The sequence below is a fragment of the Lotus japonicus genome, chromosome 2, assembly GCF_012489685.1.
Source record: "Lotus japonicus ecotype B-129 chromosome 2, LjGifu_v1.2".
Classification (NCBI taxonomy): Eukaryota; Viridiplantae; Streptophyta; class Magnoliopsida; order Fabales; family Fabaceae; genus Lotus; species Lotus japonicus.
This window is the reverse complement of record NC_080042.1, coordinates 67199710-67215305: the sequence shown is the minus strand read 5'-3', so window position 1 is coordinate 67215305 and position 15596 is coordinate 67199710. Positions and strand designations below refer to the sequence as shown.

Below are 15596 nucleotides of genomic sequence, written 5' to 3'. Positions count from 1 at the left end.
GAAGCTTTGTCATATAAATTTGAAGAAGCATACGTGGCAGATAAGACGACAATAGAAGAGAAACTTCGGTAGACCGCATTCCGACTTCACTTCCACGTGTCCTCCTCCGATAAGATACAAACATAAGGTAAGAAAAAAAGGCTCCACCAAAGGACAAGCTAAATGTTCCATCAAGCATTTAATAATACCACACTTTGTATCCGTGGAGTGAAAGAGTATTTTCAGAATCAAGATACAAGATAAGTGGAAAGAAAATCAAATCCCTATTTTGTATACTTGATCTATTAATGTAAAAGTTTTAATTCATTGATTTCATTTTCAAAATTCACATTATAAGAAAAGTTATCAAGTGTAGTAAGTTGATCCCAACTCATTTTCTATATATCCTAATGTTACTCTATCTTTACCAAATGAGCCCTAGTATACACCTAGGAAAAAGTAGAACTTTCTGAAAAAAACAAGAAGAAACAAACCATGACTCTTTACTGATGATTCAGACAACTGAAAGGAACTGAACATAGAAACACAAGAAACCACAATCCCCTTTCTCCATTGTTGTTGCAGAGTCCAATGTAGGAGCTGAACCTGAACTCTGTACATTCCCACCAACTCAACCAATCTCCATGGCCATCATCGACCATCATCGCTCCCTCTTCTCCCTCCTCATTCTCTTCATCACCCTCTTCCGAACCCTAACCCCAAATCCTTCACCACCACTTTCCAACTACATCGTCGGCTTCACGGAATACAAGAGCGCCGAGCACCACCGCGCGTATTTGGAATCGAGTCTATGCTCCAAAGGGTGGCGGTGGATCGAGCGGCGGAACCCGGCGGCGAAGTATCCGACTGATTTTGGTGTTGTTTCGATCGGGGAATTGGGGGTGGTTGAGGAGATTCAGAAATTGGGGTTGGTGAAGTATGTGAGCTTGGATATGAGCTATACGAGGGGTTTGATGAAGCTTGATAGAGGTGAGGTTGGTGGTTCCTTTGTTGATGGGAACAAGCGCCCTGGGAAGATCTTCACCAAGATGTCGTTTTGTGAGGCAGAAGAAGAAGATGAAGATTTCAGCAATCGCAACAATTCTATTAACTTGGGGCGACAATTGTTGATGCAGGTGAATTTTTGTTTTGTTGTTTTCTCCTGTTGGATATCTGTGGGAAGAAGAAGAAAACGATGGCAACTTTGATTTGGTACTTTGATTGTTATGATTATTGGTAGGATTAGGATGAGTTTCTTTTTACAAATTGTACTGTTCTATATGATTGGTTGAGGGAATGAAAATGGGGTATGTAGTTGTTTTAAGAATAGTTTTCACCTTGATCCCACCATAGATTGTAATTGATTCGCACTATTCACATACGCGTAGATAACAATTTCATTGTGCTGAATAGCATTACTGATATTGTTATTAGTATTATTTTGTCTTTGTTGGGTTAGATTTGGTCTGGTTGAATTTGTTGATTACTGGAAATGTGCATATTTTGAGTTGTTTCTCGTGGTAGCAGAGATCACAAGTTACTTCCATGTTTGGAGCAGAAGATCTTTGGAAGAAAGGGTATACTGGTGTGAAGGTCAAGATGGCCATATTTGATACTGGTATTCGAGCTGATCACCCACATTTTCGTAACATTAAGGTAATGCTTGTTTGCTTGATTTGAAAGTTGTTTTTTTCCCTTCTTTTTCTTTTTTTGGTTGGTTGATAGTTGATGAATTGAGTGATTACTACAGGAGCGGACAAATTGGACCAATGAGGATACGTTGAATGATAATCTTGGACATGGGACTTTTGTTGCTGGTGTCGTTGCTGGTGTGGATACGGAGTGCCTTGGTTTTGCACCAGATACAGAGATTTATGCATTTCGTGTGTTCACTGATGCTCAGGTAATGACTTATAACATATTTGGAAAACATGTTCGGCTACGTTTTGTAGATTCAATGTGAAAACATGAAAGCTCCTGCGTGGTTGGATTGGCGTTAACGTACTTTTACGCTGTGGTGAAAGTTTATTCAAACAAACTATTATTATTGAACTCTCTTCTTTCATTGGAATGGGGAGGGGGCTGAATTAAACTCCTTTAACTGCACGGAAATGGCATTTCAGTTCATCGAGACTCTAAAATATCTACATTTCATTACGTCATCTATCTGAAAAATGCATAAGTTTACTAACCAAGTAATAGCAATCATTAACAAGCTCTAAACAGGAGAACATGCATCTTGAGTCTTGACTAGGTTATAAATACATATTAAATTGTCCTTTTCTCCAATTCTGCTGCTTTTGATATTTTTATTTTATAATAACTGGCAAGATTTTGAGAAGATTTCATTCAGCTTATTGCAGGTATCATATACATCATGGTTCCTTGATGCCTTCAACTATGCTATTGCAACCGATATGGATGTGCTTAATTTGAGCATAGGTGGACCTGATTACTTGGATCTCCCATTTGTGGAAAAGGTAAATTTCTTGTACCTAGCTGTTCTAGTACAGTTAAGTATTGTATTATTTTGAGCATATGAAGTGGAAGCCTAAAAAATGTAGTACTTATGAAGATAGCGATGGTTCTGTTTTTTGAAAAATAATAACAGAACATGTTATTTTCTCAACTGTAGTCTGTAACCTTGACATTGAAGAAGTCATTCTCAGTTTTTGGTGTTCGTATATAGTAATTATTTCTCGCATTGGTTATAGAAGTGTCGTTTTATAAAGCTTTGTGATGATGACTTGTTGGCCAGATATGGGAGATAACAGCAAATAACATAATCATGGTTTCTGCTATTGGAAATGATGGACCACTTTATGGAACTTTGAACAATCCAGCTGATCAAAGTGATGTCATTGGTGTCGGTGGTATTGACTATAGTGACCATATAGCCTCCTTTTCCTCACGTGGCATGAGTACCTGGGAAATTCCTCATGGGTAATACTTGCTTGTTTATTTCTATAGCTTATGTTTCATTGGTCCTTCTTCAATTGGCATGTATCAAATGTCTCATGAGGATTTCGGGTATTTTTGTCCAGCATGATATTCTTAAACATCATGTTGTGTGGTAAAATGCTTTTATAGACTGAAGAATGACAAGTTGAGTTCATACAACTTATTCCTCATGTAGTTTGATATAACTCATTGCCTCCACTTCTATTCTTGGAGCAATCCTAGCAGAAGAAGTGACGAGTCTTTATGATCCTTCTATAAATATACACATGCATATTGGATAGTTAGCTTGAGATTTGAGTTGTTTCAGCAACATTTTATCATTATCATATACTTGAAAGAACTGAATGTGATCGACAATTTTGTTCCCAGATGGTATACAAATTACAAGCTTTAAGAATGTACATGAATCCTAATAAGTCATAGTCAAAATAAAATCTGCCCTAATAATGACACAGTAGGAAGAAAAATAAGTAAAGAGAAAATATTCTATCCTAAAATAGGTTATTTAGTACGACACTTTCCCTCAAGCTCGAGAATGGATACTATCATTTCTAGCTTGCTAATAAGATCCCGCCTTGCTGCCTTTGTCAACATATTTGCCAATTAATGACTGGAGGAAACATAAGTCGTATTGATCAAACCATTGTCTAGTTTCTCTTTGATGAAGTGCTAATCTATCTATGTGCTTTGTCATGTCATGTTAGACTGGATATGAATGATGTCCATGGCTGATCTGCTACCACATAGTATCAGCCTTATACTGAATCTTTAAGATATCTAACACAATCTTCAACTATAGTCGTTCACATATTCCATGTGCCATGCGCTCTTATACCAACTTGAAAGAACTGGATGTGATGAAAAAAATTCTTCATAGATAATATACAAATTACAAGTACATGTTTGTATTTTGATTTATCTTAATCAAGGTCTCGGGTTCGAGTGTTGTGTATGCAAACCCCCCCTGTTAGGAGAGTTAGCCCCACCTGGATGTCGATATTCTCGACTCAAATAGGATTACCTCCTGTCATAGTAGTCAATCGCGGCAAATCGCGCCGCTATAGCGCCGTCGCGTCGCGGCCCCTCCCCGCGATTCTGAAACAATCGCGTCGCAGATCACCGTTGCGGCTGGAGTGGCGCGATTCGCAGCCCAAATCGCGGCCAATCGCACCAGATCGCGGCGCGACAGGGAGAAGAGAAGGGGAACTCGAGGAAAAACCTAAATTGCCCTTGAAATTTTACAATTAGATTAAACTTTGAGGGTACTTTTGGGATTTTGTTCTGAATAAATGAAACGCGCGTTTCACTTTCATCACTATTCATCTTCTTCTTTCTTCTGCGAATCTGGTCATGGTGCGACCTCCTTCAGCCACCGTCGATCAGCACCCATGACCACAGCACGACCTCCGAAAGCACCGTCCACCTCCGATCAGCCTATCTCCGGCGACCACTGGCCCTGTTTGGCTGTTTCCCTTTGGGCTCTGTTCTGCTCTGTTTTTTTTTGTCTTTTTATTCCTCTATTTTTCTTTCCTTTCTTTTCCTCTTTAATTTTCTATTCTCAATCATTTCATTTTGCTACCCTTTGTTTCTCTCCTCTTCCAGCAGGGCATCTCTTCTCTATCATTTCATCATGTTATGAATTTTAAGTTATATTTATCATTTTTTAGTAATTATATGTATATGCTATTAAACTATAAATTATATAAAATTATATATGAAAAATCAGAATAGCGGCCATTCCGCTATGCGCTATCCCGCTATCCCACTTTTGGGGTCGGCCGCTCCGCGCCGCTATCCAGGATTGACTACTATGCCTCCTGTGGAGGATACCTGTCTTCGACAAATAAAAATATACTTACATTCCTAATAAATGATAATCAGAAAATAATCATCATAATAAGTAGACAATATGTATTGGAAGAAAAATAAGGAAAGAAAAAATCTTCCATCTTAAAATAGGTTATTTACAACACATTTTTTAGTTTTAATTGGTTTTGTCATTGCCATTTTTTATCGACTTTTGTATTTATGTTATTTTTCCATGCTTCCTATGGGAAGAGTTTTTATTTGATACGTGAGTTTTATGAGCCTGCCATAGTGATTAGTGACAGTTTTATAGCACCATCTTGCCGTTTTTGAGTTATTCTTGTCATTGCCATTTTTCTTTTGACTTGTATATTTATGTCCTTATTCCGTGCTTCCTTTGAAAAGATTTTTCATTTGATACACTCGTTTATGACCCTGTCAGAGTGAGAGATTTATAGCACCTTATTGCCCTTCCATGAGTTATTTTTACATTTATTATTTCTGTAATTCGTTTATTGTACATTCGAACTGGTTTTTTAGTCACTGATTTTTTTTAAAAATTTATATTGACATATGTTCTTTTCAGTTACGGCCGTGTGAAGCCAGATATTGTTGCTTATGGACGGGACATTATGGGATCAAAGATTAGTTCGGGTTGTAAAAGTTTATCAGGAACCAGTGTTGCTAGTCCTGTAGTTGCTGGTGTTGTATGTTTGCTTGTGAGCGTCATTCCTGAACCCGATCGAAAAAATATTTTAAACCCAGCAAGCATGAAACAAGCATTGGTTGAGGGTGCTGCAAAGCTGGCTGGGCCTAACATGTATGAGCAGGGTGCTGGCAGAGTCGATCTGTAAGTTCTCCAAGACATTTATCCACATGGTTCTGGTATAAAGATATATCTTGTAAGATGTGCAGTTTAACATGGCAATAGTTGCTGACTTGCCATTACTATACATTGTCTTTGATTATATTCTTAAACTAATCTTGAGGTCCCTGTATATTTTTAACATGTTTTAAATAGGTCCTTACAGTTTAGACTTTAAAAGATTCAAATGGCTGCCTAAACTTTTCAACCATTTTTAATGGCCTTCATGTAGGGATCTAAGTAACCTTAGGCTTGATTCAAGGCCCTGATTAAACAAAGATTTGAAACTACTGAGACTCATTTGTAAATTTTAACAGTAGGGATTTATTTAAAAGTTCCCAAAAAGTACAAGGACTTGCAGATTCTTTAACCATTGTATTTTCTTTATTTTTTAATGTGATTTTCAGGTTAAAATCATATGAGATTCTCAAGAGCTATAAACCTAGGGCGAGCATCTTTCCCAGTATTCTTGATTATACAGATTGTCCTTACTCATGGCCCTTTTGTCGTCAGCCACTATATGCTGGTGCTATGCCTGTCATCTTCAATGCTACCATTTTGAATGGAATGGGTGTTATTGGCTATGTTGAAGGTCCACCAACATGGCATCCTTCAGAAGAAGATGGGAATCTTCTTAGCATTCATTTTACATATTCTCAGATTGTCTGGCCTTGGACTGGTTATTTGGCCCTTCACATGCAAATCAAGGAAGAAGGTGCGCAGTTCTCTGGAACGATTGAAGGTAATGTGACTCTCAAGGTTTCTAGTCCTCCAGGTCAAGGGGAGAAGGGCCCACGGACTAGCATCTGTGTGCTTCAATTAAAGTTAAAAGTTGTGCCAACACCGCCACGATCAAAACGAGTTTTGTGGGATCAGTTTCACAATATCAAATATCCTCCAGGTTATATTCCCAGAGATTCCTTGGATGTTCGTAGTGACATTCTTGACTGGCATGGAGATCATCTGCATACAAATTTTCACATCATGTTCAACATGTTAAGAGATGCTGGTTACTTTGTTGAAACCCTTGGTTCTCCTCTTACATGTTTTAATGCTCGACAGTATGGAACACTTCTGTTGGTGGATCTTGAGGATGAGTACTTTGCTGAGGAGATTGAAAAGCTGAGAGATGATGTTGTTAATACTGGATTGGGATTAGCTGTGTTTGCGGAGTGGTACAATGTAGATACCATGGTAAAGATGAGATTCTTTGATGACAATACCCGGAGCTGGTGGACCCCAGTCACTGGAGGTGCTAATATTCCTGCACTTAATGATCTTTTGGCTCCATTTCGAATTGCTTTTGGAGATAAGATTCTGAATGGTGATTTTCCACTATTGGGTGAGCAGAATCGATACGCATCTGGAACAGATATAGTGAGGTTTCCTAGTGGTGGTTATGTACATAGCTTTCCTTTCTTGGATAGTTCAGAAAGTGGGGCCACTCAGAATGTGTTGCAGACATCTGGCACTACCAAGGTGTGAGAGTGCTTCTTCTTTTAATTAGTTACTAGTAATATTAAAACCAAGATTATGAAAAGTAACCTCTTTAGGGGGGAAAATAACAATCTTTAAAATCTGTTTTTCAGAAAAAGGAAAGAGAAAAACAGTGTGTTTTTCAAAGCTGAAAAACTGTGATTTGAAAAATAAAAAACAGAAACAAACCATCTTTGAGATGTTTTAAAAACTGAAAATAAGAACTGTTTTTAATAACATTTTTTTGTTTTTATTTTTCTATTTTTAGAAACTGGAAACTGTTTTACAACACAATAATCAAACAGGCCCTAAGTTTGTTTATCGAGTCGTTGTTAGGTTATCAACCCGCCAAAAGTTACATATACCTAAGTTTGGCATGAAGACGTAATTTGCATGGTGGTAAACAGCTGCGACAATGATAAATCATATCTGATGACATTAAAAAGAGACTGAATTTTATTTCTATAGAATGTTATTTTGAACCAAACTATCTTTTCAGCATTCAGGTTTTTTTAATTTTTTTAAAATTATGGCCTCTTTTGGTGAAACAGGCCGATTCTCCAATTCTTGGTCTCACAGCAATGGGTGAAGGTCGTATAGCTGTATATGGGGACTCCAACTGTTTGGACAGCAGCCATATGGTTACGAACTGTTTTAGACTTCTGAAGAAAATACTAGATTTTACTAGCGAGGGTGTTAGAGATCCAGTGCTTTTCTCTGATTCAAACAAAAAAGATACTCCCTTATATGAAGATGAAAACCAGTTACCATCCCGCAGAACTGATGTGAATTTCTCTGCATATTCAGCTGTCGTGGGGAAGGAATTGATCTGCAGGACTGACACAAGGTTTGAGATCTGGGGAACCAAGGGCTACAGTTTGCAAGTCAGAGGACGAAACAGAAAATTGCCCGGTTACCCTGTCATTGATTTGGGGAATGGTTTCAATTCATCCTCTGATAATTCTAACAACATTAGGCGTCCGGAGTTAACTGTGAGAAATAAGGATGGCCCTCCGGGGAACCGGTATCTGGGCCTGTTCTATGGAGATGAGGTAAGAAACAAAAACACCTATTGGTTTGGTTTCTTAGTGTGTTTCGATACTAGTCTAGTGTAACGTAAACGGTCTTTGATCCCAATCTATCGAAATGAGTGCTAACATTCCTTTGCAGTGCACTACAAATATCCAACCACATTGTTAGAAATGGAGCTCCCTCTGTCCTTTTGTTCTGTTTGTTTGTTATCAGATGCTGCACATTGCTTATATTCTGAATTCTCTGATCTTTCTTGCAGCTTGATGCACCTATGCTGGTTGGTAGTCACTGGCTTTATCCTGCTGTTTTTGCAGCAACCGGTTAGTGAACACTGACTTTGCTATCCAATTTCAGACTAGTATATCAGTCATTTATGTTTCATTTTTTCCCCCTTCTGATAGGTATTTTGTTGTTGAGTTTTTGGCGTATTCGCCAAAGGAGACGTCGACGAAGGAAAGGAGCAAGCTCTTCTGGTAGATTAGCAGCCAATTTATTATAGTCCAGCATTAACATGAATTGTAAAAGTAGCCCCCAAAGAAATTCCCATGTAGTATTAGCATAGTAACAAGTTCACGTGTTTTTCCATCAGCATCAATGTAGGAAGAAAGCCAATTAACTTTGCTTTTTACCTTCATATGGAGTTGTAATATTTTTCTGTTTGGATGCTTTTCAAAAGCACAAGTTTTCTGATTACTAGGTTACGGCCTAATTATTAGAATGTCATTCAAGCTATACTATACTATGGCCTCATTTTTTACTCAAGTTCTTAAAGTGTTAGTTAGTTAAACAGGGGACTAATTGCTGAAGTTAGTGATTGAGCCCATTTGGAGAAGTTGAATTGTTAAAGTTTGAATTGTTAAAGTTATTAACAAATGTAGATAATTATTATTTAAAAAATTCATAATCACTGCATTGTTATTTCAACTTCTCTTCTCCTATATACTTTATTTTGGGTCAACTATATACAAATACATGTTAGGGAAGTTTATCTGAACTGGCTCATCATGTTTTAAGTTTTGCTGCATCCATTGTCAAACCCGGGCTAAATTCGCAGCAATTGACTTTGGGGAGAAATAATTGAAAGTCAAATGATTACAATTGAATTTGTCAAATAATGGTATCCTAAAACTGTTATATATTCACACTCATCAAATTTGAATTCACCCAATTTACTTTCTTGTAACTTTTTCTTCTAGTATCCAAACAAATCACCTTTTGAACTGTTGTATTATTTCTTCATCTTGATTAATTTAAATTCTACTCCCTCTGTCCCTTATTGAGGGAGTACTTCTTTTCTACAATTAAATGTATAATTTGTCAGAAACGGTGATATGAGTGAGCACTTGTATTTGTGCTCTTAAATCTTAATTTTGTGGTCCCATGTGTCTTTTTATATGTTCATATCCAATAAGGGCGTCTCTTTACAGATTTACAGATTCATATCCTTAAAAGGAAATATTTAATACCGTAGACAAATAGGAACAAAGTCTCTATCATGACCCATAATGATTGTATCTTTTGTGAGGAAAATTTAAGAGTAAGGATGGTGCCACTTCAAGACAGATTTCTAAGGCACTTGAAAAGGACTTACATCAAACATGTGATTGCAACTTGAATTGAGCAACCATGTCTTTAATTGAACAACTCTTTTGAGATTAAAATGGCTATTATGAATAAAACAATATTTGAGCAACAGCAAATATATTATTTAGGCTCACTTTGGTCCATAACTACATGTTTGTTATGTGTATGAAAAATATGAAAAATCATATTCAAACTAAACTAGATTTCCACCTTCGAAGTGGAACACACGATGCTCTGTCCATGTGCACCACCTTTTTTCTTTTTCCTTTTTTATTCTTATTGTTTTCAATGTGAATGAGCACGCTGACTCATAGAAACCGTGTGGGGTTTAGAGAGAGAGAGAGAGAAATGGGCAAGGGCAATCTTTTGCTGAACCAAAATTTATGGAAGGGAATTGAATTGAAGGTGTCTGTTTTTAATGATTCAACGCATGTGACAAATATCCTTTGTGACAACAAAAAGGTACAGCTTTTTCATTAGCTGGAATTCACAAAAGAATCTTCCAACAAAACAAACCCCACTTGGAAGAACAATCACCAAACTAATAGCATCTCTCTAAACAATTGGACCAGACATATTCCCACTAGCTTTAGATATTTCAATGGAAAAACTTATCAAACCAATCAAAATTAACTAGTTTGATTCATTCTTTAATCAAATCCAAGCCCAATTAATCTCATAAAAGCAGATTAATGATTATTTGATTTTGAGTTCAGAATCTCATTCATAATCAAATCAAAATCATGATTTTGATTTCTAACTCACTCTTATTTATTAAAACACATAATTCCTACTAATTAAAGAGTAATTGTAAGAACCATTATGAATGACAAAACTCTTCATATGTTAAACCCACAACTCAAACAACTACTAGTCAAGCTAGCTAATCCACAATGTCAATAGTCTATTGTATCTTGTCATGTAAAAAGTCTTTAATTTTATCCATATAAAATGTGTTCATACATGAACTATTCATCTTTATTTGGCTTTACATGTTGGTCCGGCTGGTCCAAATCAATGAACATCTCCATCTAAGACCCTCCCTTTGAGTATGAAGGAAGTTGCTTTCCTTTCACTTAAAAGCTGATATATTCCCATGTATGCAACTCAACGTCTTCTTTAGCAAATCAAGAAGGTAAAAAATCACATTGTTTTTTAGATTCAGAGACAATATCAAGTAAAAAATCAATTAGAAAGGGTTTGATATCAACACATTAACAAAACCAACCAACCTATTTCAACCTACCATCAAATTGACACATGAGCAACAATGAAAAACAAAGTTCAATGCCATTCCATTTTCAACAATGCATTGGGCAGAATAAGAAGGGGGAAAAAATGAAAGAATCAAATTGTGTCATTATGTTGTATACCCTGATAAATACAATTCAAAAGATGTGAGGAAAAAAATTGCCAATAAAATTGGTAAGCCACTCCAACATGTCAGTTAAGCAAAATCAACTGTGACATAAGTGATAAATCAAAGACAGATTTTATACAAGAAAAAAAAAAGCAAACAATTTGGTCAGGGATCAAGAGCTTCCACTGAAACCTTGACTGTTCTTCAACTTTCTCATTTCCATTTCCCGTGTGTGCTGGAGGCTCTGGGCTTCGCTGCTTGAGCCGGATGGGTTTAAACCGTACTCGCTCGTAGCCGCACTGTACTCACTGCTGGCACCATAATCCTGAGTTCCCAATGCCATTTTTCTGAACTTCTTCATGTCTTCCTTGTATTGTGAAGTATCATAATCTGAGCTTTCATGAGAACTGTAGACAGTGCTGTGTCCAGGTCTTATTCCTTCATTAAGATCTGATAGAGACACATCTCCTTCCAGAGCACGAACGACCTGCAGTGTAATGTATCGTTATTAGATAAGATTCAGCAAGTTTTGATACCAGTAGTGTAATGTTAACAGATAAGAAGGGTTTCATTCACTTCTAGTCGTGAAGTGTGTGTTAACGTCCGATTGAACTAGGCCTAACAGATACCCAACCATAGCTTCAATCGCACAAACAGGTCCAAAAATCTAAATGTGGGAACTGAAATCCAACTAAATCCTTTTAGTCTGAGTCATCATAGTGTTAAGATTTTTTGTCACAAATTCATCATTGTACTTTACCTGGCTCATCCTTGGTCGACGCTTAGCTGAATGACGTGTGCAAGATGCAGCACATGCTACCATACGAAGCATCTCATTAGGATCATATTCATTCTGGATCCTCGGGTCAATAAGAGAATCAAAATCATCCTCTTCCAAAGCACGTGTGAGCAAAGGCCTAGCCTGTGATGATGAAGATGGATAGAGTTAAGAGCTGTTCTATGAATATGAAAACGTCTATGAAATTTTAGTTGTAAATTATGTTTCAGCAAGAAACAAGGAGCACTGTAATACTCTACTCACCCATTCTACCAAACTATCGTCCTGGTAAGTTTGATTTTTATCAACTGGTCGCCGTCCAGTTATTAACTCAAGGAGCATGACTCCATAGGAGAAAACATCCGATTTGTCTGTAAGTTTTCCACTGGCAGCATATTCTGGAGCCAGATACCTGTATGCAGCAAATGATGATTCATGAGCATTGCATACATAAAATGCCAAACAGCATATCATAATCTAGCTTTGCTTATCAACTTTTGTTGACAACAAAAACGCCATATACTTTCTATGTGCATATCGTTGAAGAATAGCACAATTACACTCAAACACTCATGTCCAGAACCTCCATATGGAAGATTTCATATATCGTTGAAGAATAGCACAATTACACTCAAACACTCATGTCCAGAACCTCCATATGGAAGATTTCATGAACAAACTACTACTTTTCCTGTTGATATCCAAAGTTTTTGAAAAGATAGAAGGAAGTTAATTCCTACCCAAAAGTTCCCATCACTCGCGTAGAAACATGAGTGTTGAGGTCAGAAGAAAACTTCGCTAGACCAAAATCTGCAACCTGCCAAAAGAAAACAATTCATACTAAATTAATCTAAGATTCACACTTTACACTAACAATTCTATCAATCACACAATCTTTTATAACATTTTAAGGGGGCATCAACACTACCACAGACACCTTTTGAAGGATTGCAAGTTTAAAACAGATTATTCACATCAAACAAATTTTTTTGCAAGGGCCAATAACTATGACTGCTAGGAAGACACATAACAGAACATACCTTTGCTTCAAACTTGAAATCCAGAAGGATGTTAGCAGCTTTAATATCGCGATGGATGATCTTAGGGTGACCTGAATGTACAGCAAATTACAATGAACATTAAGGTTGGCTTAAATCAATTATAGCTGAAGTAATCACAATCAAATGGACAGGACATACAATCTTCATGAAGATATGCAAGCCCTTTTGCAGATCCCAAAGCAATTCGTAGTCTCGTGGGCCAATCCATGGTAGGCCGCCCTTTTCCTGAAGTTCAAAAAACACATCAGACTGCTTCTATCAGAAGTATTATGCAACAAAACATACATCAATAGTTGGTGCCAACTTTCAATTAGATTGAATTTTAAGAAACATTATTTTGAAAGAAAAGCTAAAACCAGATGTACCGTGTAAATGGAATTCCATTGTATTGTTGGGGACAAATTCATAAACAAGGAGCCTCTGGGCCCCAGTGCTGCAGTATCCAACCAAAGAGACAAGATGTTTGTGATGAACACGGCTAATAATCTCGACTTCAGCTTGAAATTCACGCTCCCCTTGCCCACTTCCAGCCTTCAGCTGCTTCACAGCAACCTCCTTGCCATTGGGGAGGATTCCTCTGTGCACGTATCCAAATCCACCTGATCCAAGGAGGTTGGCATCGGTGAAGCCATCCGTTGCCCGAGCCAACTCCTCGTATGTAAATGCGCTCTTCGAGAATCCCAATGACATGCCTGGAGAAGGAGGTGGAAGTGGTTCACCACCAGAATAGTTTGATCCAGACCCTCCACTGCTGTTCATGAAAGGAGGAGGCGGTGGCGGTTGTGCAGAGTAAAGTGACGAAGATGAATTGGATGGCGGTCGTGAAGCAACAGGGGGAGGAACTGGAGGTGATGGCTTCGGAGGCATCATTGAGACTACATGATCTGAAGGAGGGGGAGCATTGTGTTGCCAGTTACGTGGAGGGCCACCATACGGTTCATCTGCCAATTGTGAAGAAATCAGCATCAATATGAGCAATTAATCAAATTATCATTAGACTCCAATACCAATCAATACACTTGAACATCACCAAAAACACAAAGTAATAGGCCACATTCTCTATAAACTAGAACAAAACTCAATAGCTAAGAATGAACTAAAACAAATAGCTACACAGATGAAAACAAGTGCAGTAATCTACATTAGAGGTAACAAGATTCACACCAAGGTTCTATATTTGTCCCCAAAATCAAGTGCGGTGCAAGGATATTTCAAAGATGAAAGTACCATAATCTGAAATTCTGAATCCACCAAAGAACATAATATCAAATTTGTGGTGTATGATCAGATCCAGCAAGAGGAAAATCAAAACATAAGATCTATTTTCAATCAAAATAAAACAAAATTCAAATTTTACAAATTAAACAAACCCCATCTAAACAATATGGTAAAAAAATAACCTTCAAAAGTGAAAAACACAAGATTTCATTTAGAATGAGATTTAAAGCTGAGAAACAGTAGCAGGTAAAGCTCTCACTTTTGGGTCCCCATGGTTGTTGTTGCTGCGGCGGCGGAGGAACATAGTACTCCTCATCACGTCTTCTCTTCTTCTTCCTAAAGCATATGCAGAGAAGGCTCAACACCAAGAGAATCGCCACTGCCCCAACGGCGATCCCGACGACGACACCGGTCGAAATGCTCGACGACGACGAAGGAGGTGAAGGAGAAGGAGAAGACCTGGACGCCGGCGGAGGCGGCGATGATGGCGTTTTACCAGTACTCGTCGGAGGAGGAGGGGAGGGAGAGCTACGAGACGGTGGACTCGGAGTAGTGCCGCCGCCCGGCGTAGATGTCGACGGTGGAGAAGCCTCCGGCGTAGTAGGAGCCGGAGGAGAAGGCGAAGGTGGAGACAACGAGGGAGTAGCCGGCGGCGGCGATGATGAGGGTGTAGCCGGCGGCGGCGCAGAGGGGGTTGCCGGCGGCGGAGCAGAGGGAGTGGCCGGCGGAGGCGATGAAGGTGTAGCAGGAGGGGGCGCGGAGGGTGTTGTAGGTGGTGGTGCGGCCGGGGTTGACGGCGGCGAAGATGGTGCTGGTGCGGCGGACATTGCAGAAAAATGAGAAAAACAAAATCAAAGAGAAGAACCCAGTTGAAGGATTATGAGTATGTGAATGTGTGTGTCTCTCTCTGATTGAAGATTTGAGAGAGAGAGAGAGAGAGAGAGAGAGAGAGAGAGAGAAAATGGGGAATGAAGAAAGCAAGTTGGAGAGAGAGCGTTTTTATGTGAATCTGTGGATTTTCTCTTTTTTTGATTTTGAAGCTGTTTCTGTGTGTGTGTACATGTGTTACTGTGTTGTGTTGTGTGGGTTACTCTGTTTCTGTTCTTTTTATTTTTTATTAATTTTTTTTTAATCTTCTTGTTAATTTGAGCCAACCAGAGAGGACAAACTTGGAAATGGGTCCCACACGATTGGGCCACGGCTTAGAATTAATTAATTAGTACAGTAATTAATATTATGTTAATTACTAATCAATATTATTGCATTACTTTGTTTTGTTTTGGATTATTCTATTTGTTGTTTATTTATTCTTTTAATGTTTTTGCTGCCCTGGCCGTTTGGTCATTGGTCCATTGCGACGGTTGCTTGCTTTCTTCTTTATTTTTTCCATCTTCCTTTTCTTGTTCTCTATTGGTGTGCTTAGTTGTGCTCTGTTACTGCACTTGCTTTTACCACTGTGCTTAGTGTTGGTAAGTA

General features: G+C 38.2%; 2 protein-coding genes across 2 annotated transcripts; one reads left to right on the top strand and one right to left on the bottom strand.

Annotated features, from left to right (window-relative positions):
- The first annotated feature begins 404 nt into the window (after positions 1 to 404).
- On the top strand, positions 405 to 8853 carry LOC130738969 (subtilisin-like protease SBT6.1). Its single transcript, XM_057591154.1, has 10 exons — positions 405 to 1115; positions 1507 to 1635; positions 1730 to 1882; positions 2343 to 2459; positions 2738 to 2922; positions 5333 to 5596; positions 6019 to 7090; positions 7639 to 8139; positions 8379 to 8439; positions 8521 to 8853. The coding sequence occupies exons 1-10, from the start codon at positions 624 to 626 to the stop codon at positions 8616 to 8618; spliced, it is 3072 nt and encodes a 1023-aa protein (XP_057447137.1). The 5' UTR covers positions 405 to 623; the 3' UTR covers positions 8619 to 8853.
- A 2189-nt stretch (positions 8854 to 11042) lies between these two features.
- LOC130738968 (proline-rich receptor-like protein kinase PERK1) lies at positions 11043 to 15160 on the bottom strand. The gene is made up of 8 exons (XM_057591153.1): positions 14380 to 15160; positions 13268 to 13843; positions 13041 to 13127; positions 12882 to 12952; positions 12582 to 12658; positions 12106 to 12253; positions 11824 to 11985; positions 11043 to 11550 (listed from the first exon to the last, which is right to left on the bottom strand). The coding sequence occupies exons 1-8, from the start codon at positions 14945 to 14947 to the stop codon at positions 11236 to 11238; spliced, it is 2004 nt and encodes a 667-aa protein (XP_057447136.1). The 5' UTR covers positions 14948 to 15160; the 3' UTR covers positions 11043 to 11235.
- Positions 15161 to 15596: the final 436 nt, after the last annotated feature.